Below are 19,491 nucleotides of genomic sequence, written 5' to 3'. Positions count from 1 at the left end.
TGTAGTCAACTGTATTTTTTTAAAAGAAAGTTTTGCATGGCAAAGAACATCATAAATTAAATCAAAGATAGGTGACAAACTGGGAGAAAATAATTACAATTTATGTCAGAGGTACAGTATTAATCTCCTGAATTTCTAAAGGGATCTTTAAAATTGAGGTGGGAGGAACAAAAACCTTATAGAAAAAGGGAAAAGATATGACATATAATTCTCAGAAAGATATACAAATGCTCTTCAAAATATGCCTCACTCATAATGAAAGATGTACCTAGGAAAGCTGCACTAAAATGCCATTTCTCGTCTATCAGATTGGCAGGAATTCAGAAGCTTAACAATGGTCTGTGTTGCTAGAGGGCCGATGCCTGTGGAGAGGAATTTATATGCTCTTTTTCTTTTTTGTAAGAAAGAAAGGGAAACAAAACCACACACCTATACATACATGTTCATTTTTGTACAAAGAAATACGGGAAAGCTAAACTGGAATCTAATGAAAATTGTTAATTTTCTCCCCAAAATTGTGAAATAAAATACCAAAAAGAAGGGAGACTAAACGACAAAACACTCACTATAAGCAGGACCTTCAGCTGGGGACTGCCCCCGTGCAACCCCCCCTCAATGGATTCTGCCCCAATTCTCACACTTTTACGGACCAACTGTAGGAAGAAGGCAGTTCCTTCCTGTTCAGGGCCCCCTGTCCATCTGACGGTGCAGGCACATTCCCAGGAGCTGGAGTGGGGAGGGCCAGGGAGGGTCCCAGCTTCAGCTCAAACACCCTTGTCTGCTCCTCTTCTCCATCAGCCAGGTGACAGCAGTGAGTCTGCCTGGTTGTGGGCAGTGCCAGGTCTCTAACCCTCCTCTGACCCAGTCTGACCCTCTAGTGCCGCCTAAGGCTCTCATCCCCTTTACATTTGGGGTAAAAAAGAGTGGGAGAGCCTTAGATAGTATTTCAAGTGACATTGGGTGGGAAGTCACCAAGTGCCCATGTTCCAAGAAGAATTTAAGCTAAAAGATAAAATGTTACGTGATGCAGTCAGTAACTCTTCCAAAGTGGAATTCTAGGCTCCAACACAAGAGATGAGGAACTCTTTAAATCCTGTGCAGTCATTTATTCCTAGCACCCGCATAGTGCCTGGTGCACAGCTGCTCTATTAATATGTAACAACAACGACAACCACTTAGAGCACTTACTGTATACCGGGCACTGTTCTAAGGACTTTATAATATTAACTCATTCAATCCACACAATAAGTTAAGTACTATTTTATAGTGAAGCACAGAGATGTTAGGAGGCTTATGCAAGGTCCCACAGCTAGCATTCAACCCAGAGCTAGCATTCTGGCTCCAGAGTCCACATGCTTAACCACGATACTGATCTGTCTCTTAGGAGTGAATGAATGAATGTGTGAACGCATGACGGCAGCATTAGGCCCGTTTGTCAATGAGGCCACGCCGTATAATGACTATGGGCTGCGGGCTCTTAGATGAATGTTCTTAGAAGTCTCCTATTATCACATCACTCGCAAATGTCTTCAGGGGCTCCGTGTTGCCTATAGAAAGCCAAACTCACACTCATCTCCTTGTCATTCAGCCTACAGAATCTGGAGCAGACGTACTCTTCCAAACTCATTTCCAGCCCTTCCAACCACAGCTCCAGCCAAGCACGCGGTGCTCATTCCTGCCTCCCCACCTGTGCTTGTGCTGGTCGCTCTCACCTGGACACCCTTGAACTGTGTCTCCACCCACATAGTTGGGGAAGCTCTGTAGAGCTTTCCAGACCTGGCTCAGATAACGATGCGTTCTGGAAGCTGGGCTCCCTGTGTCCTCTGAGCTCTTCCTTCCTGTACTTACTTGTCTATGTTTCTAATTTGCACATATAATTATAAGCTATTTGCTGTTTTCAGTCCCACAAAAAAAGATACTCTTATTCTCTCCCTGCATGGAAGGCTTTTATTCAGCACTTGGGAGACAGGGGAAGGGAGAACAGACTGCTGTCCATTCTGTGCTCTCTACACGTGTTATTTGTTCTCTGTTACACGTTTTCTCCTTGAGGAGAGACCCTCTAGTGTTGTTGAGAACAGGGCCTCTGACACTAGCCAGCCTGCCTCTTACTAGCTGTGTGAGCTTGGGCGAGTCACTTAACCTCTCTGGGTCTCTGTTTCCACTTCTGTTCGTTTAGCCATGATAAGAGTACCTACTCACAGTGTGTTTCCTGTTGAATAAATGAGTTAATATTCGTAAAGTCCTTAGAACACTGCTGATATAAGTTGTTTGTTAAGTTGTTGGCGCCTACAGTGCTGGTTTCAGATCACAAACACCTGAGGGAAGGGGCTCAGGGCCATTTCCACCTGCTCTGTAGCAGGTGCCCCCACCCCCACCCCGCCCCCGCCTCAAAAACGCTTCTTCCGGCGGTGACGCAGCCACCGGCCCGGATGCGCCCGGCGCCTGCCCGCTCCCGCCAGTGGATCACTCGCCTCGTGCCAGCAGCTGTGCATGACCTGGTAGACTGTGTCCCACGCCAGCTGGGGCCGGTAGAGCCGGTGGCCCTGGGAGACCTTCATGACCACCTGCGAGTTGTCATACAAGTCATAGGGCTGCTTCCCCAGGCTGAACACTTCCCACATCAGGATCCCTGCACCATGGGGAGGGCGGCGGCGGACAGAGGAGAGAGAGCCAGCGTCAAAAGGTACAGTTTGTCGAACGAGCTTCACACGTTAGGTCAGGAAGGCTCTGGGTCAGAGCCGGGATCCCTGGGGGATGAGTCCAAGCATGGAGGACGGGGTAGGGAGGGCGGGCCTGGACCATAGCTTCCGGAGCCCAGGCTCTCTTCTCCCTGTTCCCTGAGACCCGGACGCCCGTTCTTGCCGGGAAATGGGGAACGGGCCAGGGCAGCTGCAGGGGGAGCTCCCTGGGGTCAAGGCCCTTGGGCTGCTTCAGAGAGGCGGCTGAGGCCTGGCAACCCACAGTGACAACCCCCAGCTCCAGCTCTTAGGAGTAATGGATGGGAGTCTTCGCCCTTTCTCTCTGCCTTGGCAACAGTTTCACTGCACCATCAAATTACCTTTTGGTGGAAATTTAAGATAAAATCATGGGCAACGCTCCTCCTTCTCTGTTGCCACAGTGTTCTAGAATACTCTGTGGGTCAGGTGTCCTTTCAAAGATGTGATTAGAATCATTAGCTTTTCCTCGGGGAAGTGAATGCACAGCGTTTTCGGGCTCCTTGTCTGGAAGTTCACAGGGTATTTTCTGGAAGTATCCAGTGTATGGTGGACTCCAGGTTAAGAAACCGAGTTCTGGTCACGGTGGTCAAGAGGGTTGCATCTGGGGCCAGTCAGACGTGCCTTTTGAGGCCCAGGTTTGCCATTTACAGGCTGGGCGACTTTCTTAGTACTTCTCAGCTCTGCTTGCCTTCTGTAATATGCGGATATCTGCACATCACAGAGTTGTCGAGAGGATTGAATAGGATAAAACACGCGGAGCATTTAGAAGGGCACTGGAGACATTTTAAATGCTCTCTAAATGGTGGCCATTGTGATGTACTGGCCAAGCCAGAGAATTCCAGCACTCAGCCAGCTTCAAAAGCTTGGAAAACTAGAAATATGTAAGAAGGGAGAAAATTTTGTTCTAGAATCATAACTGAAGTACTAACTTCAAAACTTCTTTGACTTTTAGGGCTACAGATTTTTTGGTAAAATATTTACAGTAAGGCAATGTTACAAGTTATGGTGGCTGTGGGTTTTTTTTAAACAAATATTCTAAAACAACCATCCAAAAACGTGTGGCCCCTTTCACAATTGTCTCTTTGGAAGGCTAACCACTTATCTCAAGAATAATATCATTGCTTAAAATATCTGTGGGACTCCTCTTTGAGAATTGCTTTCAGAGGTCCTGGTTTATTTTGAGTATCTTCACTGGGGACAGATTATTTAAGAATGAATTTAGTTTTTGGAAACAGCCAGGAAATATTTGGAGCCAAATTCTGGCACATAAGGTAAGCAGTCGACCTGGGTAATGCAATGTTTTGGTCAAAACCCAGCTGTGACTATGGAGTAAGGATACCGATTTTTAAAAATATCTCTCATAAGGCATATCATTTGACACAAAGAGATTAAAACTAATTCTGACAAGTTCATCAGCACAAAATGACATCAAGTAGTCACCAAAATGCGCTCTGTGGTTTTTCCTTTTTCTGTATACATTGGATTTATTTTTTTTACAATGAACGGTACCAATTTTACAAAAGGAATAATTATTTTTAACAATTGTCACATAGAAAACTAAACAGCTGACTACATTTTCCTTTCTTCAGGCTGTCATGTAGAAAGTCAAATTGTGCTTATGGACTCAGACAGGCATGAAATAGTTCTCAGTTGTATTTAATAGATTCCATAGCCTTATGATAATTTGGAATATTTATCCTGGGCTCATCTGACAGTGATTTTAAACAAGCCTGACATTCCTCCCAATGTAGAAAAATACCAGAAAATCTACAGAATCACAATTTAAGAATTGGCTCTGTTGTCTAATTACGTTTACTAAATTTCAATATAGATCTTTCAATAAAATAGGGGTCAGCATACTCTTTCTATAAAGGGCCACAAAGTAAGTTTTCTAGGCTTTGAGGGTCGTGCAGCCTCTGTGACAGCTACTGTTGCAAGCACAAAAGCAACCACAGACAATACATAAACCATATGTACAAAGGACCTGGCTGTGCTCCGATCAAACTTGCCTTACAGGAACAGGCCACTGGAATTGGTCCTGCGCCATGGTCTGGTGACCCCTGACCTAAATGATGAATTTTAACAGGGACACTAGTTGAAGTTGGAATGGGCCAAAGAAAGTGCTGAGTCATGTTTGGTATTTACACCAGGCATGGCCCCCAAACTGGTCAATTCAGAAGGGAATGATTATCACCCCGCTTCCGTGCAGAAAGTCGATGACTTCATTTTAAGCCCTTCACCGTTTTGTACCTCATGCAAACTGGGTTTTAGTTTTCGGTGACTCCTTTTTGAAAACTGAAATCTTCAGTGGGAAAGCTTTTATCCCTTTTGATTTTATGAGAAGGTGCTAGCAGGATGCCAATTATACAATACGTGGCAGACATCCTAACACCAGCACAAGAAAGGGTCACCATCACCTTCTTCAATCCCTTGCTTGTCTCTAGCCATACGTGTAATTTTGTAAGTGCCCAGAGCTTTTGCTGAAAATGGATGTTGCTGCTCTTGTGGTTTCCTGTTGTGGAAGCCAGCTTATGCAATGGGGGTGGGTCCCACGTGGCCACATTCTTACCGAACGCCCATACGTCTGACTTGCTGCTGTATTTGAAGTAGTGAAACACCTCTGGGGCTGACCACTTGACGGGAAACTTTGTTCCTACCGAACTGACATACTGGTCATCAAGAACATACCTGCAGAGGAAAACATCAACACAGCCCTTCAGCCAAGTATGCAGGACATACAGCCGTCCGGTCTCAGCGGAGGGCCTTGGTTTTCCAGACCTTTTGCTTCCTTTCAGTGTGGGAGCTTAGCTAGAGGCTGCTTATGACTTGTAAGCATTTAAAAAAATGATCTCTAACTTTGAAAATAGCAAAATCTGAATGCAAAATATTTGGTGAATAGAAAGATACACAAACAAGTAAAAGTAAAATCACTCCGAATCCCACCCCAAAGATAACCTGTCATGCAACCACTCAAGATACATTTTTGCTTGTACTTTCCAACCTTTTTTTCTATATATACTTTGAACAAAATTGGGTTTCTGTTGTATTGAGGTTTGCTTTTAGTTTTCCTTTAAGGGCATATCAAGAACATTTTCCCCATGGTTACATTCTCCTACAGCATCATGTTTAATGGCTGACTAGTCTTCCTTCTTACGGATTAACGTAATTTGTTTAACCGTGTAACTTCTAATCTTTTGCTATGGTAAACAATGATGGACAGCAATAATATCCTATGAAGTTATCAAGACCATAAAAATATATGCTCAAGATATGCACTACACTTTTGTTTATAGTAATGATAAAAATGCAATCAACCTCGATGTCCCCAGGCTGAGGAGTGATTAAATATAATATGGCACATTAATAGAATAGTATGCAGCCATGAAAAAAGAGATCACTCTACACTGACCAAAATAAAAAGATGCCTATGGTTTATGGTTAGTGCAAAAGCATGTATAGGTAATGTGATTCCATTTTTGTGGGGACAAACAGTAAATGTCCATATTTGTGTATATGATTGGGTACACTTAGGAATCAGGTTTGAAAGGACATCCACTGAATGTGTCAGCCATAGTTACTCCTAGTGCTGAAAATAAGGGGAATGGGTGGGGGGGTAGATTCTACCTTTTGCTTTATACACTATTGCTGTATTTCTTACAATAAGCATATATTATTTGTACAGTTAATCAAGGAGAAGCCCACAAAAAACACATAAATAATGACTGCTAACTCAAGAAAATAGAAAAATGAAAATGATGGAGACTGAAACTTTGGATATAATTTATAGGAAAACTTCACACACAAAAATATGTTAGAGATGTTTATTGTACTTTAAAATAGCTGAAAAAGCTGGTGTGGCAAATCATTCTGGGAAATATTAATAATAGTAATAATAAATAATGCTTCCATGAGGTTACATATAGCACCTTCCATACTTCCCTCCCAAGCCCCCTCAGCTCCTCAGACACCACCAGACACTCAGAAACAACCCTGACACCCCTGACTGGGCTCTGCTCACGACCTAAACCTTCCTTCAAATCATCAGGACCAAGTTCAATCACAGGCATCTGACTGATGTGACCCGGGAGCTTCATGACCAACAGGGCCTGGTGCATGGCCTCCAGGATCCCTTATTTAGAGCAAGGCGTGCAGCCCCCTTTTCCTAAGTTACAAAGAACTTGACAGTATATTCCCTGGACGCTGGCGTAGCAGCCCACATTTCTGCTTTGAGAACAAAGTGGGATCAGCTCCCTCGGCCTGGGAGCCTCTCCCTGTCCTGAGCAGCTGTGAGCAGCTTTTTCTCTTGCGCTCAGGCGAGCTACACATTCGGAGTGTGGGCGTCGGAGAGGAAGTGCATGGTCAGAGGAGGGTGGCAGGGAGCACGCAGCTAAAGGGACACCCTGGCAACACTGAGGGGTCCCAGAAGAGGAGCAGCTTCTCTAATGAAATTTGGAGAAGACTGAAAAAAAATAGATCTTCCTATGGTGTTTTAGGGCCATGCTGGCTAAACATAGAGCTGGCTTTCGTCACCTCTTCAGATCGCTTTGAAACTGCGTTATCTCTCCTCAGAATGACATGAGTTTATGTCGAGTGGGTACAACTTTATAGCTGTATTTTGTCTCAATGGCAGGGACATCTACTTGCCCTGTAGACTAAACCATGGGCAGTTTGAGGGCAGGGAGTATCCCATACATTTCAGTATCTCTCATAAGGCCCAGGCATTGTGTAGGCACTCAATAAATGTTTGTTGAATGGAAAGGCTACCATGTATGTCTTCATTTCCTATGTAAAACCATGAAAATTGACTCTGAGGCTTACATAGTATAAGGATTCAGAATTCAGGAAATGGAAGACTCTTGTTAAACTGCTGTCATACTCAAACTAACTTCTCAAATCCTGAAGTGTTGCTAGAGTGCTCACCAAGGGATTCTGAGTCTACTGCAGGAAATTTAACAAAATGGCAAGAAAAAGTGTCCTAGTGTGGGAATTGGCTTACCGCGTCATCCCAAAGTCAGAAACCTTCACAGAGAGGTCACTGTCCACCAAGCAGTTCCGAGCAGCCTTTAGAGGGAAAGCAAAATTACCAAGTAGTAAAGATGACCAAGAATCCCCTGGCATCAAAATCAGACATTTTCCTTTTCTTTGGCAGAATTCTCAGCAAAATCGAAGATTGCCTATCACAACTCCAAATGCTCTATTTCAAAGGAAATATCTAGAGTATAGGAGTTGTCTTTTTTCCTTCGCAATTTTCCATTTTTCAGAATGAAAATGTGCTCCCATAAGTATTTTGCCTCAAGCATCCATCCTTGTCAAACAGCATGAAAGGTATTAGGCATTAAACACAGAACATGAGCTCATCGATGAGAAGGCAAAAATCATGTCTAGGGGTTCCCTCTCCACACTGCTAGGGCACCGTGCATTAACAGGCGCTTTGAAGGCATAACTGCTGCGCTGGGAACCCCACATACACTGGCCTAGTGTGCATGGCAGGTTTGCTGTTCAGCACAAGAAAATCTTAAAGATCAATCGATACCAGTGCAAACCAAGCAGAACACTCTCCATGCCCACCCTGACCCAAAGACACACACAAATTTCATTTCTTGTATTTTTGGTTACGGTACTGAACAAGTCCTTTAGCACTAAACCCTTCCTGGAGTAAAGGTAACCTTGGGTTAAATGGTTCTGGGAAACAGTAAAGTGACCAAAGTCTTTCCTTTCCATCTGTTTTCCTTTATACCGCAACCTAACTACATAGATCTTGATGGCTACTTCTACTCTTTCTATACTTCAAGTATTTTATTGTGAAATTGTGACTTTGATTACAAAAATGTCATGCGCTTAAGCATGTCACAAGTGAGCAAAGTATAAGTGAAGATGCCCTCCTTGCCGTCCCTCCCAGTGGCCCCATCGCTGGAGGAGGGAGCTGGGGATAGCTTTCTTTCCTTACCAAGTCCCGGTGTATGAACTGGTGGCTCTCCAAGAAGGCCATGCCTTCACAAACATCATAGCACATTTCTAAGAGCTGGGAGGGCTCAAGTCTTTTCCCATGACTCTTCAGGTAACTCAGCAAGCAGCCATTGGTTATATATTCAGTCACTATGTATATAGGGTATCTCTTTGAACACACTCCATAGAATTTCACCAGCTTTGGATGGTTGAGTTTCCTGGAAACAACAGATGTTCAAAGTTCAATACTCAATTTCCATACTGCATTTTCCAGATGTCCTGAAAAAGAATCACTGTCAGATTTTTGTGTGTTTTAATTTCCCCCCTTCTAGTGGAATGGAGGAAGGGTCTGATTCTGGGAGCATTAGCCTTTGGAAGCAGAAAAATGCTGCCTCCTCTTGGATATTGACAACCGCAGCAGCCGTTAAGCTGTTCTGGGTGCTTGTTCAACTTTGCTACAGAGAATCAGGGTAGCAGTGGTCTGTTGCCTCAGAAATCCTGCTTAGTCTCGTGGCATCTTGAGAACTCCGTGGCTGATTTGGAGGAAGCTATACCCTAGGAGAAGTCACTTCCATTTTAAAGCATCCAACTTTCATGTCTAAACATTTCATTTTAAAAAATAGAATATGAAGGGTGTAGGTAAATGAAAATAGTTTCCATGTTAGAGAAGTGAGATTAGTTCTGATTTTCCTTTCTTTTTAAAAAAATTTCATTTTGCATTATTGTGACGTTATTTTTTTGATGATAAACTTAGAAAAGAATAACCACGTGATATAGCACTTCTAGTAGGTCATGACAGCTATTATGATGTTCATCAACTAGTCCTTATGTAATTGATCTATTATCAATTTACAGGATGCTTCTTTTTTTTCTTTTCCATTATGGTTTATTACAGGATATTGAATATAGTTTCCTGTGCTATACAATAGGACCTTGTTGTTTATCCATTCTCTATATCATAATTTGCATCTGCTAACCCCAAACTGCCACTCCATCCCTCTCCCACCCCGCTTCCCCTTGGCAACCACAAGTCTGTTCTCTATGTCTGTGAGTCTGTTTCTGTTTTGTAGATAAGTTCATTTGTGTCATATTTTAGATTCCACGTCTAAGTGATATCATATGGTATTTGTCTTTCTCTGTCTGACTTACTTCACTTAGTATGATAATCTCTCGGGCCATCCATGTTGCTGCAAATGGCATTATTTCATTCTTTTTTATGGCCGAGTAATCGTCCATTGTATATATGTTCCACATCTTCTTTATCCATTCATCAGTCGATGGACACTTTGGTTGCTTCCATGTCTTGGCTACTGTAAATAGTGCTGCTATAGATGAACTTATTTGCAAAGCAGAAAGAGAGTCACAGATGTAGAAAACAAACTTTTGGTTTCCAAGGGGGGAAGGGGGGGTGGGATGAATTGGGAGATTGGGACTGACATATATACACTACTGTATATAAAATAGGTAACTAATGAGAACCTACTGTATAGCACAGGGAACTCTACTCAGTGCTCTGTGGTGACCTAAATTGGAAGGAAATCTAAAAAGGAGGGAATATATGTATATGTATAACTGATTGACTTTGCTGTACAGCAGAAACTAAGAGAACATTGTAAAGCAACTGTACCCCAATAAAAAAATAGTCCTGCTATGAACATAGAGGTGCAGGTATCTTTTCCAATTATGGTTTTCTCAGGGTATATGCCCAGGAGTGGGATTGCTGGGTCATATGGTAGCTCTATTTTTAGTTTTTTGAGGAACCTGCGTACTGTTTTCCATAGTGGCTGCACCAACTTACATTCCCACCAACGGTGTAGGAGGGTTCCCTTTTCTCCACACCCTCTCCAGCATTTGTTATTTGTAGATTTTTTTGGTAATGGCCATTCTGACTCGTGTGGGGTGGTACCTCATAGTTTTGATTTGCATTTCTCTACAAATTAATGATGATGAGCATTACAGGATGATTCTTTAATGTTCAGATGTGTAAAGTAAATTAAGTTTAACATGTCAACTTGACAATTTTTTTAACAGATGAGGATTCATTAAATATTCAGTTATTTTTTTCCTCCTTAGTTTAACTATAGGGACATGTGTTATCATGTTACTCAAGGCTGGGTTATGCATATTTGAGCAGTGTTAGGGACCTGCATTGCTCCCTTCAAAGGGAAGGCTTGTGGTGGGACCAAGGTCTATCACCCAATAAAAGGTGTTCCTTGAGCAAATTCAGTCACTGCCCAGGGGGCACATGGTAGGAATACCATGTCAATTGACACCTCCCACATTTCAGGCCTCCGTTTGACCGTTACATTTGAGATTTAACAGTTTCCCCTGATGATACAGTTTGGACTCGTTCTCTTTGACTAGGTGATTTGTTAATGACTTTTTAGGATTCTGTAGGATTACCAGCTCTCTAATAGCAAAAAAATATCTTTTAAAGTTACACCATGACACAGGGGTTACACCACGACCCTAAGGGAGTTTCTGTCGGATTTTTCTGTTCTGACATCAAGGACCCCTTTCCCCGTTTTATGACAGTACAATTGCCAGAGATAGGATGAACTATATAATTTGCAGGGATCAGTGCAAAGTGAAAATGCAGGGATCCTTGTGTAAGAATTATTAAGAATTTCAATGGTGACAGCACAGCATTAAACCAAGCGCGGAGCCCTTCTAAGTGCAGGAGCCCTCGACACTGTGCAGGTTGTGTGCCCATGAAGCCAGCTCCAGCCAAAGGCTTCTGTTTGCATAGTACCTCTGCTTCCAAACAATTCGGCAATTGCAGTAGAAGTGGTTATTCTGACTCTCCGGGTACCTTTGGTCTTCATAAAAGAATGACTAAGGAAATGGATACTGGAAGGTCTGCTGGGTTTGCATCTCTGCTCTGCCACTTTTACTAGCTTGGTGACCTTGGGCTAGTTATTTAACATTTCTGTGCTTTAGTTTCCTACCAAACACAACAATGTTTTCCTACCAAAGACAACAGTGGTACATCCCTCATAGCCTTCTTATGAGGATTGAATGCATTAATGTTTATAAAGCACTCAGATGCCTGTAAACACTGTATATAAGTGTTTAAGTAAATTTTTAAAAAATGTTATTCCTCTGTAGCAGGCTAGGCTTTATGGTTTCAAGTGTCTTTGACCAAAGGCCTGCTATAGCATTGTTTCTCATACCATGCTGATTCGTTCCTTAGAGTAGGATGGCCAGCTCACTGTCCCAGTTTGCCTGGGACTGAGGGGTTTCCCAGGATGTGGGACTTTCAGTGCTGAAACCAGGAAAGTCCCAGGCAAAAATGGATGGTTGGTCACCCTTCAAAGTCTGATTCACCGTGTTGACAAGAGGTATAATCATTAAAAGAATTCTTTGTACTTACATGAGAGAGGGAGAGGGGGAGAGGGGGAGAGAGGGAGAGAGAACACATATGAATTGCCAAGAGTTGAGAGCTGCGCTTGGAGCTGAGGTCCATTAGCAAGGGTATCTTCATTTATCAGATGAGGAAAGAAGTAGGGTGAGAACAGGACTTGTACCACACTGTGTTGGGATATTGTTGTAGGGCATTAGTTTTCAGTAGTGCCTTAGTCCTGGCCACTAGAAGCGCATGCCCTTGGGCATGTGCTTTACAGGGCCCCACTCTGTTCCTCATTCCACCGCATCCCTCCCCACAGGACAAAGAGGCCAGAGGGCTAAGGAGACATGTCCACTCAGAACCAGTGTATCTCTTTATCACTCTTGGGGTACCAGGACTCTGGAATCCCCTGCCCACAAAGTACTGAGGCCTCTTCCAGGACCTTTGCAGACTCTTCCTGGTCTATCTCCCCAAGGGTGAACCATGCTATTGGTGTGCCTACCCCTAGCCGAGATAGTTGCTTGTGGGAGACACAGAGGGAGCTCGGATGTACTGAATGCTATGTCTGCATATAGGCACCGAGTACAGGATGGGGCTGGGGGTGGGAAGAGAAAGGGGAGAGGTGGAGTTTTGCGGTGGGTGGGGAGCATGGTCCAGAGGCTGACTTCTCTAAAGAGCCTTGAGAATTCTAAATTTGAATACGACCTCTCAGGTTGTTGTGAAGGTATACTTGTCAGAGGAGACGCATAGAACCAATTTTGTGTAATGGTGTGTTAAATTGACTTATAACTTCTAAATATTTGTATCTATGATCTGTGGATTCTTTTTTTCCTGTTGAAAAATGGTGCGTTTTTAAATTGAAGTCTAGTTGATTTACGATGTCGTGTTAGTTTCAGGTGCACAGCAAAGTGATTCAGATATACACACACACACAAGTGCACACACGCTCTTTTTCACAGTCTTTTCCATTATAGCTTATTACAAGATACTGAATACAGTTCCCTGTGCTGTACAGTAGGTCCTTGTTGCTTATCTATTTTATATACAGTGGTGTGTAGATGTTAATCCCAAACTCCTAATCTATCCCTCCCCTGACCTCTCCCCTTCGGTAACCATAAGTTGGTTTTCTATGTCTGAGTCTATTTCTGTTTTGTAAATAAGTTCATTTGCGTCATATTTTAGATTCCACATAAAAGTGATATCATATGATATTTGTCTTTGTCTGTGTTCACTTCGTATGATCATCTCTAGGTCCATCCATGTTGCTGCAAATCGTATTATTCCATTCTTTTTTATGACTGAGTAATATTCCGTTATATATTCTATGCTATGTGGACTCTTGATTCAGGCCTTGCAAATGTTAGGGACAGATCCGTTAGCATGAATGTCCCCTCATGGTGAGGGTAAACCACCATTCCTCAGGGGAAACTTACATCATGGTCTGGGCCTCCTGGAAGAATTCGTCTTCTGACATGGAGCCCTCCTTGATCATCTTAACAGCAACTTCATACTGCCCCTTCCACTTGCCCAGATGGACCACTCCGAACTGGCCACTTCCCAGCTCCTTCAACAGGGCAATCTCTTCTCTTTTCAGTTCCCAGATTCCTAATAAGGCAAGACAGACCCTCTTTAGGATGAGAATAGAAGGCTTTGGGGCTAACAGCTTCCCAAGTGGTTCCCTCTCCAATGAGAGTTTAACACTGACGATATGAAGAACAGCAAGACCTTTTAATTTTAAGTTGATCACTTAAAAAGAAAATCCTTAGTGATACGGTCTTATGATCTGTTAGACCACACGATAATGTCACCAGAACAGTATTGTTCCTGAAGCACCTACAATTATTGACAAGAAAAGTTAGAGTGAAAAAACCTTTGCCGACCAGAGGCGTCTTGGAAAGACTTGGTGTCAAAATGTGCTCAGTGCCCTTAGCTTAGTAAAATATCATTACATTTTCTTATAAAATAAATTAAGCTGTGATCCAGGTTGCACACTGGCTCCCCTGAGCAGGCAGAGAATCCCAGAAGAAGAAAGGACAGGCAGTGGGGTTCTAGAGGCTGATGACTGGGTCAGTCTTTTTGGTAATGCTGGGGAGATTACAGAGTTAGGTTGGGAGGACAGAAAAGGTTTCAGTTTATATAAGAAAACGAATGAATATATTAGAGCTGAAGCCCTCCCTGACGCAAGCTGAATAGGGATCTCCTCCCTGTCTTCCATCTTTTTTTTTTCCAGTAAATTAACCACACATATATATATATATATATTTAAAATGAAAAATGGTAGGAAATGGAGTTTAAGAACCCAAGGGCATGTCCATACCACTTCCCAAGGACACGGAGATGGGAACCTTGTTGGCCTTCGTTGACACAGGGTGGCGGAGTCGTGTGATCATGCCTGCAATGGAATCAGCTTCACATCATCACATGATGACATTATATCACATCACATTACCTTACATTGGTTCACACCTCTGCTTATGCTCTCTCTAGAGCAGCTGAAAAAGCACAGAGTTCATGATGTTGTCATGCAGAGAGAGACTCCATTCTAACCATATTCATCCTGTAGTTACATTAATTTGCTTGACTTGACTAACTAGTTCTATGTAAAGCAAAAATTCAAAGAGTAAAAGCTATCAATACTTTGTGTGATTTTTAAAAAATCTCATCAAAGTTAGTTGCTTGATGGAATCTTTTATTTTAAAAAGTTTCTCATTTTTATTTTGCTAGCTTTTCTTGTTTTAATTATTTTATTGCATTTGTAGCTAGCCATCAACTATTTTTTAAAATTGAAGTATAGGGCTTCCCTGGTGGAGCAGTGGTTGAGAGTCCGCCTGCCGATGCGGGGGTCACGGGTTCGTGCCCCGGTCCGGGAAGATCCCACATGCCGCGGAGCGGCTGAGCCCGTGAGCCATGGCCGCTGAGCCTGCGCGTCCGGAGCCTGTGCTCCGCAACGGGGGAGGCCACAGCAGTGAGAGGCCCACGTAACGCAAAAAAAAAAAAAAAAAAATTGAAGTATAGTTGATTTACAGTATTTTATTAGTTTCAGGTGTACAGCACAGTGATTCAATATTTTTATAGATTATACTCCACTTAAAGTTATCACAAAATAATGGCTCTTTTCCCCTGTGCTGTACAATATATACTTGTTGCTTATTTATTTTAGATATAGTAGTTTGTATCTCTTAATCCCCTGTCTCTACCTTGTCCCTCCCGCCTTCCCTCTCCCCACTGGTAGCCACTAATTTGTTCTCTTTATCTGCGAGTATGTTTCTGTTTAGTTGTATTCATTCGTTTTATTTTTTAGATTCCACATATAAGTCTCATTTCACTGACTTATTTCACTAAACATAAACCCCCTAGGTCTACCCAGTTGTTACAAATGGCAGAATTTCATTCTTTTTTATGGTCGAGTAGTATTCCATTGTATATATACACCACATCTTCTTTATCTGTTCATCTGTTGATGGACACTTAGGTTGTTTCCATATCTTGGCTATTGTAGATAATGCTGCTGTGAACATGGGGTGCATATATCTTTTCAAATTAGTGTTTTCATTTTCTTCAGATATATACCCAGGAGTGGGATTGCTGGGTCATACGGCAGTGCTATGTTGAGTTTTTTGAGGAACCTCCATGCTGTTTTCCATAGTGGCTGCACCAATTTACATTCCCACCAATAGCGTACTAGGGTTCCCTTTTTTGCACATCCTCATTAACATTTGTTATTTGTGGACTTTTTGACGGTAGCTGTTCTGACAGGGTGAGGTGATAGCTCACTGTGGTTTGGATTTGTATTTCTCTGATGAGTACTGATCTTGAGCATCTTTTCATGTCTTTTGGCCATCTGTATATCCTCTTTTCATATGTCTTTTGGCCATCTGTATATCCTCTTTGGAAAAATGGCTATTCAGGTATTTTGCTATCTTTTTATAGTCCCATATTTAAGTATTATACACACAGCACATACATTTGGTTAAAAAAAACAAATCCAAACAGTACACAAGGGTACAAGATAAGTAAACCCCTTGAATTTTTTTTTTTTTTTTTAAATGAGCTTGGGCTTCCCTGGTGGCGCAGTGGTTGAGAGTCCACCTGCCGATGCAGGGGACACGGGTTTGTGCCCCGGTCCGGGAGGATCCCACATGCCACGGAGTGGCTGGGCGTGTGAGCCATGGCCGCTGGGGCTGCGCGTCCGGAGCCTGTGCTCCGCAGCGGGAGAGGCCCCAACAGTGAGAGGCCCACATACCGCAAAAATAAAAATAAAAAAAATTTAAAATGAGCTTATTCTTAAATTGCATTTAACGGTCAAGTCATTTTAATTGTTTACATGGAGTTATGGTAAAGCTGGGTTAAAATAGTCACAGTATTTATAGTGGTTCAAAATAACTCATTTAAAAAAATGTATGTTTCTTGCTTTAAATGTGTGATGTTTTCCAAGTCCTGGGAGCTCTCACACATGTTTCGTTTCTCTCCTTCCTTTTTTCTCTATTACTTATCTAGTTTTTACATGAGTGGTCTCTTGTAAACCCTGCACCTTTAATTAGCAAAAAAAAAAAAATTAACATACTCCTCCAAAATACGTGTATATATAATTGCTGCTGTGTTGATACAATATATGAATCATAAAATATACTCACAAATAGAAAACTCAAGAGAATTAGATTTTAGAAACAAATCTAAATAAACATTTTAGTATTTTCTTCCCATCCCCTGGGGAATTTCTTGTGTATCCTCTGGAGTGGAATCATTCCACTTGGAGACATCTATTTATACAATACCTTTTCCAAAGTGTATTTTTCAGGTGCTACATGTTAAAATACACAATTGAAGGAATTGGGACCATGGAAAAATACAAATAAAAACCAAAATCAACACCAGGAGTAAGAGCAATTCACCCGCGCGCCTGTGATCAGGTCAGGTAGAGTTGCACAAGTTTGTTGCTGATCCCACAGCTTACTTTTACTAACTGTTGGAAATTCATCCAGTCACTGCCTGTAAGTGGAACTAGTCTAGATAAGACATTTAGAGTGGATTTTTAAATTTCATTTTTTTTAGGTTTATTGAGATTTTATTGACATATAACATAGGTAACTCTTAAGGTGTACAACTGTGATGATTTGATACATGTATACAGTGTAAAATGATTGCCACAATAAGGTTAGTTGATACTTCCATTACAAGGGATTTCTATATATTTTTATATTATTTTATACTATTTGTATCAGTCAATTAGGCAAAATTTAAAAAGGGTGATAGCACCCAGGGTCAGTGAGGATGAAGTGTTGCTGTTAGTGGGAGCGTACATTTCTGAATAGCATTTGACAGTGTCTGAATTTTAAACATTCTTAACCATTATCTCAAATTCCACTTTTAGGGAATTTGGCTACAGAGACACTCATACAGGTACACAGAGCTATGTTTGCATGAAACAGCCATTGTTATGTGAAAATATTGTACATGATCCAACTGCTGATCAGTATACGGTTCGGTGAATGAATTACGGAGTAATTCTACAATAGATTTCCATTAAACAGATCAGAGTGAGCTATACACAAGTGCATGGAAAGACTTCTAAGACATGCAGAGTAAAGAAAGCAGGCTGAAAAGTAGTATGTATAGAATGATCTCATATCTGTAAACATATAATGTGTGTACATACATATATATTATATATATGCATATATATAATGAATAATAAATGTTAGTGTCAGCATAGAAAAAAATTCTGTCAAAATAGACACCAGCTTGTCCATGAAGGTTATCTCTCCGATGATGCACATTTCTATATTGCTTGAATTTTGCAGTCATCTTACTTCTGTAGGCAGAAAAAAAACTGCAAATATTTTTATAAAGAGAATCTCTACTTCTAAGTCACTGAACTCACTCAACTTCATTTTTCCTGGCATTATAGAGTGTATAATGTTATATTCCAGGAAGTGTAGGTTAAAAATCTCAACAGTCATAGGGCTTGAGAGCATTTTTCCCCTACTTTCATGATTCCTTATATAATTAAGAGTATTAGGAGTGGGGGGAGGGATAAATCAGGAGTTTGGGATGAACATATACACACACTACTGTATATAAAATGATAAACAACAAGGACCTACTGTACAGCACAGGGAACTACACTCAATATCTTGTAATAACCTATAATGGAAAAGAATCTGAAAAAGAATATAGATATATTATATACATCTGAATCACTTTGCTGTACACCTAAAACATTGTAAATCAACTATACTTCAATTAAAAAAAAGAGTATTAGGAGGGTCAGTAATATCCAAGAAAATTTATATTTATCAACAAGGACCCATAAAAGAAAAACTGAACCAAGTTACCTGCTGAATTGTGTTGATGATAGTGAATAAGCTTTGGAATGGAATCAAAACAGTAGTTTTCTGCCAGGTACAATTTGTTCTCGGCATTTGTATGCACATGGTAATGTTTGACGGTTCCTTTTTTATCACTAGTAAGGAAGAAAGAATGTTAGAATGTTTTTAATAAACAAGTGAAGCTTGATTACATAATGGTTAAATCATTATTTTATGTGCATTTGCAAAGTTTAGAAAGGGAAGTCAGAGGTGGCTTCTGAGTCTTGACGTCTAGTGTTTTTCTGGAGGTGTCCACGATAATCCATAAGTATGGAAGAGGGCTCCTCTCTGAACTCAGTGGATCTTTTGTGCTCATACAGAATTCATCTATAATAAAATTCCCCCTTTCTGTACCGTTCTTCCTTTAGTAAGTATAAAGCCGGCATCTTCCTTTGGTGATTGAGAGCCCTGCAGTTTTCAGGATCATTATTCTGAACATTAATTCTCTTTTAGGATAGTAATGGAGATTAAAAGGTGGGAGGCAAAGGTCATTAGGCTGTGGATGGGAAGCTCTTTTGGGAGTGGAGTGTACAGGTTGGAGTTGGTGGGAATAGCCTGAAATTCCTCATGCGAACTTGTGCCTTTTTCCCATAAAACTTTTTTTTTTTTTTCTGTTGCCCTACTTGTAGAAAATAGTGGTGAATTGATGCACGTTGATTTAGGCTAACCAGGAATGATATGCCTGTCTTAGATGTTAGAGTCTAGCGTAGCGGTCAAGAACTGGGCTTTGAGTACGTTTCTATCGCTGGCTAGCTACCTCATCCAGTTGTTGTAAAGCTCAGATGAGAGTATGTATATATCAGTTGCACTATGCTTGGCACATAAGAAACTGTTAATATATTCTTGTTGCTGTAATGTCAGCCTCGTTAGGATTACGGTTATAAAAAGGAGAAAGGATGCTTTCTTGTTGCATATGGCTCATTGGCTCTTGGTCTGAGCATCACATTCACTCCAGCCGAATGATGGTGTTTCATTAAAGAAGGCTTCTGTAGTCTTTCATTGGGATTCTTTTCATTTGATTCCTCATCTATTTGCTGATTTTTTTTTTCTATGTAGCCACCTTCAAAAATGAATCTGGTGTCAAGAAGCTTAACTAAGAGGACTTCTGACATCA

General features: G+C 41.5%; 1 protein-coding gene across 1 annotated transcript in view; it reads right to left on the bottom strand.

The window, feature by feature from the left end:
• The window catches only part of BMX (BMX non-receptor tyrosine kinase), a 40,809-nt gene that overhangs the window by 1,664 nt on the left and 19,654 nt on the right, over nucleotides 1-19,491 (bottom strand). Inside the window, exons 11-17 of the mRNA XM_065900324.1 lie at nucleotides 18,345-18,472; nucleotides 14,327-14,401; nucleotides 13,443-13,614; nucleotides 8,665-8,881; nucleotides 7,714-7,778; nucleotides 5,287-5,405; nucleotides 2,472-2,629 (exon numbers count right to left, since the gene is read on the bottom strand). Coding sequence (XP_065756396.1) covers nucleotides 2,472-2,629; nucleotides 5,287-5,405; nucleotides 7,714-7,778; nucleotides 8,665-8,881; nucleotides 13,443-13,614; nucleotides 14,327-14,401; nucleotides 18,345-18,472 — 934 coding nt within the window. The remainder of the gene's footprint in view (nucleotides 1-2,471; nucleotides 2,630-5,286; nucleotides 5,406-7,713; nucleotides 7,779-8,664; nucleotides 8,882-13,442; nucleotides 13,615-14,326; nucleotides 14,402-18,344; nucleotides 18,473-19,491) is intronic.

Source organism: Phocoena phocoena, chromosome X, assembly GCF_963924675.1.
Source record: "Phocoena phocoena chromosome X, mPhoPho1.1, whole genome shotgun sequence".
NCBI classification, from domain to species: Eukaryota; Metazoa; Chordata; class Mammalia; order Artiodactyla; family Phocoenidae; genus Phocoena; species Phocoena phocoena.
The sequence above is the reverse complement of the archived record's forward strand: the minus strand, read 5'-3'. Positions and strand labels throughout refer to the sequence as shown.